This window comes from Pseudophryne corroboree, unplaced genomic scaffold (assembly GCF_028390025.1).
Source record: "Pseudophryne corroboree isolate aPseCor3 unplaced genomic scaffold, aPseCor3.hap2 scaffold_501, whole genome shotgun sequence".
Classification (NCBI taxonomy): Eukaryota; Metazoa; Chordata; class Amphibia; order Anura; family Myobatrachidae; genus Pseudophryne; species Pseudophryne corroboree.
Genome location: NW_026970107.1, coordinates 247,675 through 270,282, shown reverse-complemented (window position 1 = coordinate 270,282; position 22,608 = coordinate 247,675). Strand labels below are relative to the sequence as shown.

At 37.3% G+C, this 22,608-nt stretch overlaps 1 protein-coding gene across 1 annotated transcript in view; it reads right to left on the bottom strand.

Moving 5' to 3' along the window:
* Positions 1–22,608, bottom strand: part of LOC135030565 (heat shock 70 kDa protein 12A) — a 251,484-nt gene that overhangs the window by 7,710 nt on the left and 221,166 nt on the right. The window contains exon 8 of the mRNA XM_063953943.1: positions 18,263–18,366. Coding sequence (XP_063810013.1) covers positions 18,263–18,366 — 104 coding nt within the window. The remainder of the gene's footprint in view (positions 1–18,262; positions 18,367–22,608) is intronic.

Below are 22,608 nucleotides of genomic sequence, written 5' to 3'. Positions count from 1 at the left end.
CATGACACTATGCGTACAGTATATACACACTACATGACACTATACGTACAGTATATATACACTACATGACACTATACGTACAGTATATACACACACTACATGACACTATACGTACAGTATACACACACTACATGACACTATACGTACAGTATATATACACTACATGACACTATACGTACAGTATATACACACTACATGACACTATACGTACAGTATATACACACTACATGACACTATACGTACAGTATATACACACACTACATGACACTATGCGTACAGTATATACACAATACATGACACTATGCGTACAGTATATACACACTACATGACACTATACGTACAGTATATATACACTACATGACACTATACGTACAGTATATACACACACTACATGACACTATACGTACAGTATACACACACTACATGACACTATACGTACAGTATATATACACTACATGACACTATACGTACAGTATATACACACTACATGACACTATACGTTCAGTTTATACACACTACATGACACTATACGTACAGTATATATACACACTACATGACACTATACGTACAGTATACACACACTACATGCCACTATACGTACAGTATATACACACACTACATGACACTATACGTACAGTATATACACACACTACATGACACTATACGTACAGTATACACACACTACATGCCACTATACGTACAGTATATACACACACTACATGACACTATACGTACAGTTTATACACACACTACATGACACTATACGTACAGTATATATACACACTACATGACACTATACGTACAGTATATATACACACTACATGACACTATACGTACAGTATACACACACTACATGCCACTATACGTACAGTATATACACACACTACATGACACTATACGTACAGTTTATACACACACTACATGACACTATACGTACAGTATATATACACTACATGACACTATACGTACAGTATATACACACTACATGACACTATACGTTCAGTTTATACACACTACATGACACTATACGTACAGTATATATACACACTACATGACACTATACGTACAGTATACACACACTACATGCCACTATACGTACAGTATATACACACACTACATGACACTATACGTACAGTATATACACACACTACATGACACTATACGTACAGTATATATACACTACATGACACTATACGTACAGTATATACACACTACATGACACTATACGTACAGTATACACACACTACATGACACTATACGTACAGTATATATACACTACATGACACTATACGTACAGTATATACACACTACATGACACTATACGTACAGTTTATACACACTCCATGACACTATACGTACAGTATATACACACTACATGACACTATACGTACAGTATATATACACTACATGACACTATACGTACAGTATATATACACTACATGACACTATACGTACAGTATATATACACACTACATGACACTATACATACAGTATATATACACTACATGACACTATACGTACAGTTTATACACACTCCATGACACTATACGTACAGTATATACACACTACATGACACTATACGTACAGTTTATACACACTACATGACAATATACGTACAGTATATATACACTACATGACACTATACGTACAGTATATACACACTACATGACACTATACATACAGTTTATACACACTACATGACACTATACGTACAGTATATATACACTACATGACACTATACGTACAGTATATACACGCTACATGACACTATACGTACAGTATATATACACACTACATGACACTATATATACAGTATATATACACTACATGACACTATACGTACAGTATATATACACACTACATGACACTATACATACAGTTTATACACACTACATGACACTATACGTACAGTATATATGTATATATATACTGTATATACAGTACAATGAAAATCATGACTGGGACATAGCTATACCGGGATATACTTTGTTTAGGAAGGACAGAATTGGAAAAATCGGGGGAGGGGTAGCAATGTATGTAAAAAATGCCATAAAGACTACATTAATACAAAGTATTGAAGAAAAAACTGAGGCCCTTTGGGTGACCATAGAAACAGGGGAAAAGTTGATTATTCGTATTGGCGTGATATACAGGCCACCAGGTCAGGAAGAGGAACTTGACAAGAACCTATTGCAGGACATAACTAAAATGGCATTAAAAGGAGAGGTAATAATCATGGGAGACTTTAATCTTCCTGATGTAAACTGGGAGGTGTCTGTTGCTAGTTCCACTAGAAGTAGGAACATTTTAAATTCCCTTCAGGGAGCATCCCTCCACCAATTGGTGAGGGAGCCCACTCGGAAAGACGCAATATTAGACTTAATACTTACAAATGGAGACAGATTATCAGACGTAAAAGTGGGTGAAAACCTCGGATCCAGTGATCATCAAGCAGTATGGCTCAGCATTAAGACAGAGACTGACTCGTCCCATACAAAAACAAAGGTGTTGGATTTTAGGAAGGCTGATTTTGTAGGGATGGGAAAATGTGTAAGCGATTCTTTGGCAGAGTGGAGGAACTTGGAAACAGTGCAGGAGAGGTGGAAAACATTCAAATGTGCAATATTGAAGGCAACAGACCTTTGTATCAAAACTGTTAGGAAAAACACAAGGAAAAGGAAGCCAGTGTGGTTTGCAAAAGAAGTAGCAAATATTGTGAGAGCAAAAAAGATGGCTTTTAGGAAATATAAGCAGACACAAAATAATGAAGACAAAAAGATATATCTTGTTAGACAGAAGGAGACAAAGAAGGTAATCAGATGTGCAAAGGCACAAGCTGAGGAGAAAATGGCCCAGTCAGTGGGTAAAGGAGGCAAAACTTTTTTTAGGTATATAAGCGAAAAAAGAAAAACAAAAGGCGGAATTATAAAACTAAAGACGGACACTGGGAATCTTGTTGAGGGAGACAATTTAATAGCAGATCATCTTAATGATTATTTTTGCTCAGTATTTACTACTGAAAGAGAGGGGAAGGGGCCACAGTTAAGTTGCAGGGATATTCAGGAAAATGAAACAAGTACATTTACAGAGGAGAAGGTCCTAACAGAACTCTCAAAGCTGAAAGTGGACAAATCTATGGGGCCAGATGGGATACATCCAAGGATACTAAAAGAACTTAAAGAGGTGCTGGTAGCACCATTGACAGAATTATTCAACCAGTCATTAGCTACAGGAGAAATTCCAGGGGACTGGAAAAGAGCAAACGTAGTCCCACTGCACAAAAGTGGAAGCAAGGAAGAGGCAAACAACTACAGACCAGTGAGTCTTACATCAGTAGTAGGGAAATTGATGGAAACACTCTTAAAGGAAAGAGTTGTAGATCATCTCAAATCCGGCAATTTACTGGATCCCAAACAGCATGGATTCACTGGGGGAAGATCATGTCAAACAAATCTTATTGACTTTTTTGATTGTGTGACTAAAGTGATGGATAAAGGTGGAGCCATGGATATAGCTTATCTTGACTTTAGTAAGGCTTTTGACACAGTTCCACATCGCAGACTGCTAAATAAACTTGAAAGTTTGGGATTGGATATTAGGATTATTGAATGGATAAGATCTTGGTTGAAGGATAGAAAACAGAGAGTTGTGGTAAATGGAGTGCATTCACAGGAGGGAAATGTTACCAGTGGAGTACCCCAGGGATCTGTACTTGGACCAGTGCTTTTCAATATCTTTATTGGTGACATTGCAAATGGGATTAAAGGGAAAGTATGCCTTTTTGCAGATGACACAAAGGTATGCAACAGGGTAGACACACCAGGTGGGGTAAAACAAATGATTGAGGATCTAGGTAGACTAGAGGAATGGTCAAGAGTCTGGCAATTACAGTTTAATGCCAAAAAATGCAAAATCATGCACTTGGGTCTCAAAAATCCTAAAGCTAAATACAGTATTAATGGCACTATACTGGAAACTACTGAGGAGGAAAGGGATCTAGGAGTCACTATTTCAGATGACTTAAAGGCAGGTAAGCAATGTAACAAGGCAATGAGGAAGGCTAGTCAGATGCTTGGCTGCATTGGGAGAGGAATCAGCAGCAGAAAGAAAGAAGTAATAATGCCACTGTATAGGTCATTGGTACGGCCTCATCTAGAATACTGTATTCAGTTCTGGAGGCCATATCTTCAAAAGGATATTAATACATTAGAAACTGTACAAAGGAGGGCAACTAAAATGGTGCATGGCCTACATCACAAAACATACCCAGAAAGACTAAGAAATCTCAATATGTATAGTTTGGAGCAGAGAAGAGAAAGGGGGGACATGATAGAAACTTTCAAATATATGAAGGGTTTTAACAAAGTCCAGGAGGGAAACATTCTCCAAATGAAGAGAAGCAATAGGACACGAGGACATGCACTGAGACTGGAGGGGGGGAGGTTCAGGGGAAATTTGCGGAAAAATTATTTCACAGAAAGGGTAGTGGACAAGTGGAATAGCCTCCCATCAGAGGTGGTAGAGGCTAAGACAGTAGAGCAATTTAAACATGCATGGGATAGACATAAGGATATCCTTACAAAGAAATAAGGAACAAATAAGGTTAGTAATAAAAAAAAAATAATATATAAAAAAAAAAAAGGGGCAGACTAGATGGGCCAAGTGGTTCTTATCTGCCGACAAATTCTATGTTTCTATGTTTCTATGTTTATATACACTACATGACACTATACGTACAGTATATACACGCTACATGACACTATACGTACAGTATATATACACACTACATGACACTATATATACAGTATATATACACTACATGACACTATACGTACAGTATATACACGCTACATGACACTATACGTACAGTATATATACACACTACATGACACTATATATACAGTATATACACACTACATGACACTATACGTACAGTATACACACACACTACATGACACTATACGTACAGTATATATACACTACATGGCACTATATGTACAGTATATATACACTATGTGACACTATACGTACAGTATATATACACTGCATGACACTATAAGTACAGTATACACACACTACATGACACTATATGTACAGTATATATACACTACATGACACTATATGTACAGTATATATACACTACATGACACTATACGTACAGTATATATACACACTACATGACACTATACGTACAGTATACACACACTACATGCCACTATACGTACAGTTTATACACACACTACATGACACTATACGTACAGTATATATACACTACATGACACTATACGTACAGTATATACACACTACATGACACTATACGTTCAGTTTATACACACTACATGACACTATACGTACAGTATATATACACACTACATGACACTATACGTACAGTATACACACACTACATGCCACTATACGTACAGTATATACACACACTACATGACACTATACGTACAGTATATACACACACTACATGACACTATACGTACAGTATATATACACTACATGACACTATACGTACAGTATATACACACTACATGACACTATACGTACAGTATACACACACTACATGACACTATACGTACAGTATATATACACTACATGACACTATACGTACAGTATATACACACTACATGACACTATACGTACAGTTTATACACACTCCATGACACTATACGTACAGTATATACACACTACATGACACTATACGTACAGTATATATACACTACATGACACTATACGTACAGTATATATACACTACATGACACTATACGTACAGTATATATACACACTACATGACACTATACATACAGTATATATACACTACATGACACTATACGTACAGTTTATACACACTCCATGACACTATACGTACAGTATATACACACTACATGACACTATACGTACAGTTTATACACACTACATGACAATATACGTACAGTATATATACACTACATGACACTATACGTACAGTATATACACACTACATGACACTATACATACAGTTTATACACACTACATGACACTATACGTACAGTATATATACACTACATGACACTATACGTACAGTATATACACGCTACATGACACTATACGTACAGTATATATACACACTACATGACACTATATATACAGTATATATACACTACATGACACTATACGTACAGTATATACACGCTACATGACACTATACGTACAGTATATATACACACTACATGACACTATATATACAGTATATACACACTACATGACACTATACGTACAGTATACACACACACTACATGACACTATACGTACAGTATATATACACTACATGGCACTATATGTACAGTATATATACACTATGTGACACTATACGTACAGTATATATACACTGCATGACACTATAAGTACAGTATACACACACTACATGACACTATATGTACAGTATATATACACTACATGACACTATATGTACAGTATATATACACTACATGACACTATACGTACAGTATATATACACACTACATGACACTATACGTACAGTATATACACACTACATGACACTATACGTACAGTATATATACACACTACATGACACTATACGTACAGTATATATACACTACATGACACTATACGTACAGTATATATATATATATATATACACTACATGACACTATACGTACAGTATATATATACTACATGACACTATACGTACAGTATATATACACACTACATGACACTATACGTACAGTATATATATATATATATATATATATATACACACTACATGACACTATACGTACAGTATATATACACTACATGACACTATACGTACAGTATATATATATACACTACATGACACTATACGTACAGTATATATATATATACTACATGACACTATACGTACAGTATATATACACACTACATGACACTATACGTACAGTATATATATATACACTACATGACACTATACGTACAGTATATATACACTACATGACACTATACGTACAGTATACACACACTACATGACACTATATATACAGTATATATATACTACATGACACTATACGTACAGTATACACACACTACATGACACTATATATACAGTATATATACACTACATGACACTATACGTACATTATATATACACACTACATGACACTATACGTACAGTATATATACACACTACATGACACTATACGTACAATATATATACACACTACATGACACTATACGTACAGTATATACACACTACATGACACTATACGTACAGTATATATACACACTACATGACACTATACGTACAGTATATATACACACTACATGACACTATACGTACAGTATATATACACACTACATGACACTGTACGTACAGTATATATACACACTACATGACACTATACGTACAGTATATATATATACACTACATGACACTATACGTACAGTATATACACACTACATGACACTATACGTACAGTATATATACACTACATGACACTATACGTACAGTGTATATATATATACACTACATGACACTATATATACAGTATATATATACTACATGACACTATACGTACAGTATATATACACACTACATGACACTATACGTACAGTATATATACACTACATGACACTATACGTACAGTATATATATATATATATATATATATATACACTACATGACACTATACGTACAGTATATATACACTACATGACACTATACATACAGTATATATACACACTACATGACACTATACGTACAGTATATATATACAACATGGCACTATACGTACAGTATATACACACTACATGACACTATACGTACAGTATATATACACTACACGACACTATACGTACAGTATATACACACACTACATGCCACTATATATACAGTATATATATACTACATGACACTATACGTACAGTATATACACACACTACATGACACTATACGTACAGTATATACACACACTACATGCCACTATACGTACAGTATATATACACACTACATGCCACTATACGTACAGTATATATACACACTACATGACACTATACGTACAGTATATATACACTACATGACACTATATGACACTATACGTACAGTATATACACACACTACATGACACTGTACGTACAGTATATACACACACTACATGCCACTATACGTACAGTATATACACACACTACATGCCACTATATATACAGTATATATATACTACATGACACTATACGTACAGTATATATACACACTACATGCCACTATACGAACAGTATATACACACACACTACATGCCACTATATATACAGTATATATATATATATATACTACATGACACTATACGTACAGTATATACACACACTACATGACACTATACGTACAGTATATACACATACTACATGCCACTATACGTACAGTATATATACACTACATGACACTATACGCACAGTATATATACACTACATGACACTATATGACACTATACGTACAGTATATACACACTACATGACACTATACGTACAGTATATATACACTACACGACACTATACGTACAGTATATACACACACTACATGCCACTATATATACAGTATATATATACTACATGACACTATACGTACAGTATATACACACACTACATGACACTATACGTACAGTATACACACACTACATGCCACTATACGTACAGTATATATACACACTACATGCCACTATACATACAGTATATATACACACTACATGCCACTATACGTACAGTATATATACACTACATGACACTATACGTACAGTATATACACACTACATGACACTATATGTACAGTATATACACACTACATGACACTATACGTACAGTATATATACACACTACATGACACTACGTACAGTATATATACACACTACATGACACTGTACGTACAGTATATATACACACTACATGACACTATACGTACAGTATATATACACTACATGACACTATACGTACAGTATATATACACACTACACGACACTATACGTACAGTATATACACACACTACATGACACTATACGTACAGTATATACACACACTACATTACACTATATATACAGTATATATACACTACATGACACTATACGTACAGTATATATACACTACATGACACTATACGTACAGTATACACACACTACATGCCACTATACGTACAGTATATATACACACTACATGCCACTATACGTACATTATATATACACACTACATGACACTATACGTACAGTATATATACACTACATGACACTATACGTACAGTATATATACACACTACACTATACGTACAGTATATACACACACTACATGACACTATACGTACAGTATATATACACACTACATGACACTGTACGTACAGTATATATACACACTACATGACACTGTACGTACAGTATATATACACTCTACATGACACTATACGTACAGTATATATACACACTACATGACACTATACGTACAGTATATATACACACTACATGACACTATACATACAGTATATATACACACTACATGACACTATACGTACAGTATATATACACACTACATGACACTGTACGTACAGTATATATACACACTACATGACACTATACGTACAGTATATACACACTACATGACACTATACGTACAGTATATATACACTACATGACACTATACGTACAGTATATATACACACTACATGACACTATACGTACAGTATATATACACACTACATGACACTGTACGTACAGTATATATACACACTACATGACACTATACGTACAGTATATATACACGCTACATGACACTATACGTACAGTATATATACACACTACATGACACTGTACGTACAGTATATATACACACTACATGACACTATACGTACAGTATATATACACTACATGGCACTATATGTACAGTATATATACACTATGTGACACTATACGTACAGTATATATACACTGCATGACACTATAAGTACAGTATACACACACTACATGACACTATATGTACAGTATATATACACTACATGACACTATATGTACAGTATATATACACTACATGACACTATACGTACAGTATATATACACACTACATGACACTATACGTACAGTATATACACACTACATGACACTATACGTACAGTATATATACACACTACATGACACTATACGTACAGTATATATACACTACATGACACTATACGTACAGTATATATATATATATATATACACTACATGACACTATACGTACAGTATATATATACTACATGACACTATACGTACAGTATATATACACACTACATGACACTATACGTACAGTATATATATATATATATATATATATATATATACACACTACATGACACTATACGTACAGTATATATACACTACATGACACTATACGTACAGTATATATATATACACTACATGACACTATACGTACAGTATATATATATATACTACATGACACTATACGTACAGTATATATACACACTACATGACACTATACGTACAGTATATATATATACACTACATGACACTATACGTACAGTATATATACACTACATGACACTATACGTACAGTATACACACACTACATGACACTATATATACAGTATATATATACTACATGACACTATACGTACAGTATACACACACTACATGACACTATATATACAGTATATATACACTACATGACACTATACGTACATTATATATACACACTACATGACACTATACGTACAGTATATATACACACTACATGACACTATACGTACAATATATATACACACTACATGACACTATACGTACAGTATATACACACTACATGACACTATACGTACAGTATATATACACACTACATGACACTATACGTACAGTATATATACACACTACATGACACTATACGTACAGTATATATACACACTACATGACACTGTACGTACAGTATATATACACACTACATGACACTATACGTACAGTATATATATATACACTACATGACACTATACGTACAGTATATACACACTACATGACACTATACGTACAGTATATATACACTACATGACACTATACGTACAGTGTATATATATATACACTACATGACACTATATATACAGTATATATATACTACATGACACTATACGTACAGTATATATACACACTACATGACACTATACGTACAGTATATATACACTACATGACACTATACGTACAGTATATATATATATATATATATATATACACTACATGACACTATACGTACAGTATATATACACTACATGACACTATACATACAGTATATATACACACTACATGACACTATACGTACAGTATATATATACAACATGGCACTATACGTACAGTATATACACACTACATGACACTATACGTACAGTATATATACACTACACGACACTATACGTACAGTATATACACACACTACATGCCACTATATATACAGTATATATATACTACATGACACTATACGTACAGTATATACACACACTACATGACACTATACGTACAGTATATACACACACTACATGCCACTATACGTACAGTATATATACACACTACATGCCACTATACGTACAGTATATATACACACTACATGACACTATACGTACAGTATATATACACTACATGACACTATATGACACTATACGTACAGTATATACACACACTACATGACACTGTACGTACAGTATATACACACACTACATGCCACTATACGTACAGTATATACACACACTACATGCCACTATATATACAGTATATATATACTACATGACACTATACGTACAGTATATATACACACTACATGCCACTATACGAACAGTATATACACACACACTACATGCCACTATATATACAGTATATATATATATATATACTACATGACACTATACGTACAGTATATACACACACTACATGACACTATACGTACAGTATATACACATACTACATGCCACTATACGTACAGTATATATACACTACATGACACTATACGCACAGTATATATACACTACATGACACTATATGACACTATACGTACAGTATATACACACTACATGACACTATACGTACAGTATATATACACTACACGACACTATACGTACAGTATATACACACACTACATGCCACTATATATACAGTATATATATACTACATGACACTATACGTACAGTATATACACACACTACATGACACTATACGTACAGTATACACACACTACATGCCACTATACGTACAGTATATATACACACTACATGCCACTATACATACAGTATATATACACACTACATGCCACTATACGTACAGTATATATACACTACATGACACTATACGTACAGTATATACACACTACATGACACTATATGTACAGTATATACACACTACATGACACTATACGTACAGTATATATACACACTACATGACACTACGTACAGTATATATACACACTACATGACACTGTACGTACAGTATATATACACACTACATGACACTATACGTACAGTATATATACACTACATGACACTATACGTACAGTATATATACACACTACACGACACTATACGTACAGTATATACACACACTACATGACACTATACGTACAGTATATACACACACTACATTACACTATATATACAGTATATATACACTACATGACACTATACGTACAGTATATATACACTACATGACACTATACGTACAGTATACACACACTACATGCCACTATACGTACAGTATATATACACACTACATGCCACTATACGTACATTATATATACACACTACATGACACTATACGTACAGTATATATACACTACATGACACTATACGTACAGTATATATACACACTACACTATACGTACAGTATATACACACACTACATGACACTATACGTACAGTATATATACACACTACATGACACTGTACGTACAGTATATATACACACTACATGACACTGTACGTACAGTATATATACACTCTACATGACACTATACGTACAGTATATATACACACTACATGACACTATACGTACAGTATATATACACACTACATGACACTATACATACAGTATATATACACACTACATGACACTATACGTACAGTATATATACACACTACATGACACTGTACGTACAGTATATATACACACTACATGACACTATACGTACAGTATATACACACTACATGACACTATACGTACAGTATATATACACTACATGACACTATACGTACAGTATATATACACACTACATGACACTATACGTACAGTATATATACACACTACATGACACTGTACGTACAGTATATATACACACTACATGACACTATACGTACAGTATATATACACGCTACATGACACTATACGTACAGTATATATACACACTACATGACACTGTACGTACAGTATATATACACACTACATGACACTATACGTACAGTGTATACACACTACATGACACTATACGTACAGTATATACACACTACATGACACTATACGTACAGTATATATATACACTACATGACACTATACGTACAGTATATATACACTACATGACACTATACGTACAGTATATATACACACTACATGACACTATACGTACAGTATATATACACACTACATGACACTGTACGTACAGTATATATACACACTACATGACACTATACGTACAGTATATATACACACTACATGACACTATACGTACAGTATATATACACACACTACATGACACTATACATACAGTATATATACACACTACATGACACTATACGTACAGTATATATACACACTACATGACACTGTACGTACAGTATATATACACACTACATGACACTATACGTACAGTATATACACACTACATGACACTATACGTACAGTATATATACACACTACATGACACTGTACGTACAGTATATATACACACTACATGACACTATACGTACAGTATATATACACACTACATGACACTATACGTACAGTATATATACACACTACATGACACTATACGTACAGTATATATACACACTACATGACACTATACGTACAGTATATACACACACTACATGACACTATACGTACGGTGTATATACACACTACATGACACTGTACGTACAGTATATATACACACTACATGACACTATACGTACAGTATATATACACACTACATGACACTATACGTACAGTATATATACACACTACATGACACTATACGTACAGTATATATACACACTACATGACACTATACGTACAGTATATATACACACTACATGACACTATACATACAGTATATATACACTACATGACACTATACGTACGGTGTATATATATACACTACATGACACTATATATACAGTATATATATATATATACTACATGACACTATACGTACAGTATATATACACACTACATGACACTATACGTACAGTATATATATACACTACATGACACTATACGTACAGTATATACACACTACATGACACTATACGTACAGTATATATACACTACACGACACTGGGGGTCATTCCGACCTGATCGCACGCTAGCTATTTTTTGCAGCGCTGTGAACAGGTTAAAATTCTGCAAACCTGCACATGCGTATGCACCACAATGCGCAGGAGCGTTGCACAGGTACAAAGCGGATTGTTGCTGCGCGATGGGTTTTACAAAGCATCCATTCACACAGCCGATCACAAGGAGATTGACAGGAAGAGGTCGTTTGTGGGAGGTAACTGACCGTTTTCAAGGAGTGGTAGGAAAAACGCAGGCGTGTCCAAGGTTTTGCAGGGCTGGTGTCTGACGTCAATTCCGGCCCCGGACAGGCTGAAGTGATCGCAGCGGCTGAGTAAGTTCAGAGATACTCAGAAACTGCACGAACTGTTTTTGCAGAGCTCGGCTGCACAGGCGTTTGCACACTTGCAAAGCGAAAAATACACTCCCGTATAGGCGGCGACTATCTAAAAAATAGCTAGCGAGCGATGAACTCGGAATGACCCCCACTATACGTACAGTATATACACACAGTACTATACATACAGTGTAAGTGTGTCCTTAGAAAGAGCTTTGTCTTACAGTCATCCCAAAGCCCCAGAGAGACCCCACAGAGCTTGGAAACTTTAGGCCGATTTCCCTCCTGAATGTTGATCTAAAACTTTTTACTAAAATTCTTGCCATGTGACTCGCCCCTATATTATCATCCCTAGTCCATCCAGATCAGGTGGGCTTCACACCCAACAGGCAAGCATCCGACAACACACGACGGTTAATAAACCTCCTCCATATAGCTTCAAGCCGCTCGGTTTCGGCCTTGGTGGTGGCACTCGACACTGAAAAAGCCTTTGACAGAGTAGCTTGGCCTTTTCTGCAGCAGACTCTCTCTACTATGGGATTTGAGGGAGCCTTCCTCCACGGAGTTAATTCCATTTATCATAACCCGACGGTGTCGGTATTGGTTAATGGCCTTTCATCCGAACCCTTTCGAATTAAAAACGGCACCCATCAAGGCTGCACCCTTTGTCCCCTATTGTTTGCCCCTGTCATGGAACCGTTGGCCACTAGGATCAGACTAAATAACAATATCACGGGTATAGTGGTGGGACGATCAGATCATAAGATTGCCTCATATGCGGATGACGTGATCTTGACACTGACTAATCCTACTATTCCCTTCCGGCCCTGTTTGATGAGGCTCGCACCTATGGCCGTTATTCCAACTACAACGTTAACACAGAGAAAACGGAATTTCTAGATATAAATATACCGCGTTCAGATCTTCTATTGTTACAGGCTGAATATCCCTTTCGATGGCAACCCAGCAAACCTAAATACTTGGGTATCTATCTCACGAAATCATATAGCCAGCTTTATGCTGCTGATTTCCTGAGGTTGCTGGCCTCCATTAGATCGGATCCTCGGCCTGGGACAAGTAGTTCATCTCGTGGTTCGGCCGCACTGCAGCTGTCAAAATGAATATTCTTCCCCGCTTATTATATCTCTGGCAAACACGCCCTTTTCACATCCCCACACCGACCCTCAAGCATCTACAACGTGATATTTCACATTTTATATGGGCAGGTAAGAAACCGAGCGTTAAACTGCGCATACTACAGAAACACCGCCACTCTGGGGGGCATTCCTGACCTCCTTAAATACTTTCCTGCTGTCCGTCTATCCTCCTGTGTACATTGGCATGCCTCTCCCAATCAGAAAGGGTCTGGGACTCCAGGTCGACACCAAAAACCGTCGACACACCTTAGGTCGACATGGACAAAAGGTCGACATGAGTTTTTAATGTTTTTTTTTGGTGTCGTTTTCTTCGTAGAGTGACGGGGAACCCCAATTAGTGCACCGTGTCCCCTCGCATGGCTCGCTCCGCTCGGCACAGATTACCATTCCAATCGTAGTCCACGTGGATCGTTAAGTATGAAAAAGTTCCAAAAAAGAAAGAAATCGTGAAAAACTCACGTTGACCTTTTTCCATGTCGACCTTGTTCATGTCGACCTTTTGTCCATGTCGACCTAAGGTGTGTCGACCTTTTTGTTGTTGACCTGGAGTGCGGATACCATCAGAAAGTGTGGACATGTATTGAAGCTCCTTCTACCCTCTTACCGGCCGTCCTCTATCTCTCTTCTCCCTACAATCCGATTCTCGTTATCAGTCTGGGATTTTTACAGGCATTTCTACAAACTTCGTTCATTCCATCCACTTCTAATCCCCCTCTGGAACAATCCCGCCTTCACCCCGGGCATGGATCACCGCCAGTTTTCGCTATGGACTAACCATCACCTCTTATCCCCTCTACGCACTTTCCCAGATTTTGCTAGTTTACAATCCCGATTTGATCTCCCCCATAAGATTTTCCATCAATTCCTACAGATCCGACATTTCTATCACTCGCTTGAGCGTCCTCCCTCGACTTTATCACTTTCATCCATTGAATCTCTTTGTCCTCTTCGTCAGTCTTCTAAGGGACTCATATCTTCTCTGTATTGATTACTATTATCTCACAACCAACCCGTCAAGGAAACCCATGAATTGGCCTGGGAAAAAGATGTGGGCGAGGAACTCACTCCTACGGAATGGTCTCAAACAGGCAGTGTCTAAATGCTCGATCTCTGTACGCATAAAAGAGAATGTATACAAGATCTATTCTCGTTGGTATCTCGTTCCAGCCCGCCTCCATACTATCTATCCCACCACGTCAGACCTTTGCTGGCGTCAATGTGGCCAAAGAGGGACTTTCTTACATATATGGTGGACTTACCCTTGTGTAAGCCACTATTGGAAGGATATACATAAATTAATTACAAATATTACTGATTTTGATGTACCCCTTTCACCTCTATATTCACTTTTAGCTAAGCCTATCGCCCACCTCCCATGCCCGACTCATAAATTGATTACCCATATACTCAACACCGCTAAAAGCCAAATTGCAGCACATTGGAAGTCAGACACATCTTCCCCCTTACCCGCTACTATTAACGCTATCTGGTCAACTTACAGACTGGAACGAATCTCCTCAGTTATACATGATACTCCTACTCAATTTGTCCGTGTTTGGTCTCCTTGGACCGCTTACTATGAGGCCGAACCCCCTTTAGCGTTGCAGATACACAGACACCTCGACTGGCTACTACTCTACTACTTTACTTCTCTCCTTTTTTACTCCCATTCCTCTGTCCTTTTCTTCCCTTATTCCTATATTCTTTCGCTTCTCTATCTCGTTTCCCCGCGTCTCTCTCCTTTTTCTTGCCTCTTCTTTTCTGTCTTCCCTTCTTTTTATTCCTTTTACAGCACTTTATACTGATTCATATACGATCTCCCTTTTTTATTATGGGTTTCTCTGATTATTAATCTCATTGTTTTTCCCCATATGAAAAAACTGTTACAATTTCTTCCACTATTTTATATATTACACCTTTTTTGATCCCTATTATTGTCCTTGAAGCACTCTCTCCGATATCTTGTTATTTACACTATGTATATGATGCTCTGTTTATAGAGATACTGCGTGCGCTTGGTGTAACTTTTTTCTATTTCGCTCAATAAAATTTCCTTTAAAAAAAAAAGAAAAGAAAGAGCTTTGTCTCATTTACCGCCCTCCGTTACCATTTTCAGGAACCACCCTTTGCTTTGTTCCCCAACACGACTTGATCCTAACACACGCGGTTGTCTAGTGTGCGGTGATTGATGGCGTGATTGGGATTATGAGTAAAGCAGTGTGTGAGTTTTATTTCAGCTCTCAGGGGTAAGAAACCTGCCTTGTACTTACTTAGGTGTTCAATGATGTGGTCCACAGTAGGCTTGAAGAGAGCATTCATGGCGTCAGGGTTCATCCGTAACATTCCCTGTGACGACCACTTGACAAAGTCCACACTGAACAGGAGAGAGACATTAGTGGGAGGACTTGTAGACTGCACAAAGTTTTCATTACTGTACATTACAGATTGCTAGTACAGCACAAAGCTAGCAGGCTGTGCTTCTATAGGGATGCCTGTCCAGAGACCCGACCCTAGGCATAGCACAAAGCTAGCAGGCTGTGCTTCTATAGGGATGCCTGTCCAGAGAGCCGACTCTAGGCATAGGCAAACTAGGCAAATGCCTAGGGGCACAAGCAGGTTCTGCTGATTAAAATGACATGCAGTATGCCTGTATTCCGTGTGTGACTGTGGCTGTATCTGCATACAAAATGCTACATTACAGTGTATTCCTGGAAATCACTGAAACGTAGCATTTCGTATGCAGATACAGCCAAAGTCACACAAAGAATATAGGCATGCCACATATCCTATTACTGACAGTGTAACGTAGCATTCTGTATGCAGATACAGCCGCAGCCACACACAGAATATACACATGCTGCATATCCTATTACTGACACTGTAACGTAGCATTCTGTATGCAGATACAGCCGCAGCCACACACAGAATATACACATGCTGCATATCCTATTACTGACACTGTAATATAACATTCTGTATGCAGATACAGCCGCAGTCACACACACAATATACACATGCTGCATATCCTATTACTGACACTGTAACATAGCATTCTGTATGCAGATACAGCCGCAGTCACACACAGAATATAGGCATGCCACATATCCTATTACTGACTCTGTAACGTAGCATTCTGTATGCAGATACAGCCGCAGCCACACACAGAATATACACATGCTGCATATCCTATTACTGACACTGTAACATAACATTCTGTATGCAGATACAGCCGCAGTCACACACACAATATACACATGCTGCATATCCTATTACTGACACTGTAACATAGCATTCTGTATGCAGATACAGCTGCAGTCACACACACAGAATATACACATGCTGCATATCCTATTACTGACACTGTAACATAACATTCCGTATGCAGATACAGCCGCAGTCACACACACAATATACACATGCTGCATATCCTATTACTGACACTGTAACGTAGCATTCTGTATGCAGATACAGCCGCAGTCACACACACAATATACACATGCTGCATATCCTATTACTGACCCTGTAACATAGCATTCTGTATGCAGATACAGCCGCAGTCACACACAGAATATAGACATTTCATATATCTTATTACTGACCCTGTAACATAGCATTCTGTATGCAGATACAGCCGCAGTCACACACACAATATAGGCATGTCACATATCCTATTACTGACACTAACATGGCATTCCATATGCAGACAGAGCCGGCCCTAGGCATAGGCAAACTAGGCAATTGCCTAGGGCAGAGGTTCCCAAACTGTGTGCCGTGGCTCCCTGGGGTGCCTCGGGACAATTGCAGGGGTGCCCTGGGTTGGTGGTCCAGGACCAATTCAAATTATTCATGGTCAATGTAATAGGCAAAACCAGTGCTGGTGGCTGCCAGTCATAACATATGTGGCCAAACAGAAGCAAATCTTGTCCCTCACCACACAACTGACCCTAAGGATGACATATAAACGCCATCTACTTAATGTAATATTTCTTTCTAAATTTCTCAATAAGAAATTTTTGGCCTAGGGGTGCCGTGAAAAAAATTCTGATATTCTAGGGCGCCGTGATTCAAAAAACTTTGGAAACCACTGGCCTAGGGCATTTGATATGCCTAGGGACATCAGCAGCTTCTGCTGATTAAAATGATATGCGGCATGCCTATATTCTGTGTGTAGCATTTCATATGCAGATACAGCCACAGTCTCACACAGTATATTGGCATGCTGCATATAATTTTAATCAGCAGAAGCTGCTTGTGCATCCTAGCCACATAGCAATGCAAATAAGATGCATTTTCATCAAGAAAAGTTACCCGACATTAGCACCGAGGCAATATTTATGAGGACACATCTGTATCCAAGCAGAGGCAGAGGTCACAATGTTAGCGGCTGTGTGAGTGCTTTGTGTGAGTGGGTTGGTTGTGCAGTAGTGATTGGCATGTGTGTAAGGGGCATTATGTGAGTCATGTGTAAAAATGCATTAATAATGTGCAGTAAATGTGTAAGGGGCACTATGTGTGTCATTATGTGTATAAGGGCATTAATAATGTGCGACATATGTGTAAGGGACATTATTTGTATAAGGGCATTAATAAAGGTTGGCATAATGTGTAAGGCACATTATGTTTATAAGGACATTAATAATGTGTCTCATATGTGTAAGGGGCATAACTGTGTGGTATTATGTGCATAAATGCATTACTTATGTGTATAAGGTGCTCTACCGTGTGGCGTAATGTGTAATAAAGGGCGCTACTGGGTGGTCTAATGTGAATATAGAGCAATAAGGTGTGGTGTAATGTGAATAAGGAGCAATTCAGTGTGATGTAATGTGAATAAGGGGCACTACTGTGAGGAGTAACGTATATAAGGTATAGCGGTACTACTGTGTGGTGTAATATGAATAAGGGGCACTACTGTGATGAGTAACGTATATAAGGTATAGCGGTGCTACTGTGAGGTGTAATGTATATAAGGTATAGCGGTACTACTGTGAGGAGTAATGTATATAAGGTATAGCGGTACTACTGTGAGGTGTAATGTGAATAAGGGGCACTACTGTGAGGAGTAACGTATATAAGGTATAGCGGTACTACTGTGTGGTGTAATATGAATAAGGGGCACTATTGTGAGGAATAATGTATATAAGGTATAGCGGTACTACTGTGTGGTGTAATGTGAATAAGGGGCACTACTGTGAGGAGTAACGTATATAAGGTATAGCGGTACTACTGTGTGGTGTAATATGAATAAGGGGCACTACTGTGAGGAGTAATGTATATAAGGTATAGCGGTACTACTGTGTGGTGTAATGTGAATAAGGGGCACTACTGTGAGGAGTAACGTATATAAGGTATAGCGGTACTACTGTGTGGTGTAATATGAATAAGGGGCACTACTGTGAGGAGTAACGTATATAAGGTATAGCGGTACTACTGTGTGGTGTAATATGAATAAGGGGCACTACTGTTAGGAGTAACGTATATAAGGTATAGCAGTACTACTATGTGGTGTAATGTGAATAAGGGGCACTACTGTGAGGAGTAATGTATATAAGGTATAGCGGTACTACTGTGTGGTGTAATGTGAATAAGGGGCACTACTGTGAGGAGTAACGTATATAAGGTATAGCGGTACTACTGTGTGGTGTAATATGAATAAGGGGCACTACTGTGAGGAGTAACGTATATAAGGTATAGCGGTACTACTGTGAGGAGTAATGTATATAAGGTATAGCGGTACTACTGTGAGGAGTAATGTATATAAGGTACAGCGGAACTACTGTGTGGTGTAATGTGAATAAGGGGCACTACTGTGAGGAGTAACGTATATAAGGTATAGCGGTACTACTGTGTGGTGTAATATGAATAAGGGGCACTACTGTGAGGAGTAACGTATATAAGGTATAGCGGTACTACTGTGAGGAGTAATGTATATAAGGTATAGCGGTACTACTGTGAGGAGTAATGTATATAAGGTATAGCGGTACTACTGTGTGATGTAACGTGAATTAAGGACACTATCGCATGATAAAATGTGACTAAATTTGTAGTACTGTGTGGCGTAATTTGAATTGGGGATACTATTGTGTGGCCACGCCCCTTGCCAGCAAAAACACACCCCTTTTTGGGCTGTGCGCCGAATGTGCACACTGTTCCTATTTAAAATGTAGGGAGTATGAAACTCAAAACAAGGACTGCTATGGGTGAGGGGTAATGGTGCTGAGAAAGGGGTGCACTGACAGAGGCGGAACTAGTGGTGGTGCTAGGGGGCACCAGACAAAATCTTGCCTAGGGCATTGTATTGGTTAGGGCCAGCTTTGTATGCAGATAATACTGCAGTCACACACAATATACACATGCAGCATATCCTATTACCGACACTGTAACATATCATTCCATATGCAGATACAGCCGCAGCCACAAACAAAATATAGGTATGCCGCATATCCTATTGCTGACACTGTAACATAGTATTCTATATGCAGATACAGCTGCAGTCACACACACAATATAGGTATGCCGCATATCATATTACTGACACTGTAACATAGTATTCTATATGCAGATACAGCTGCAGTCACACACACCGAATATAGGCATGTCACATATCCTATTACTG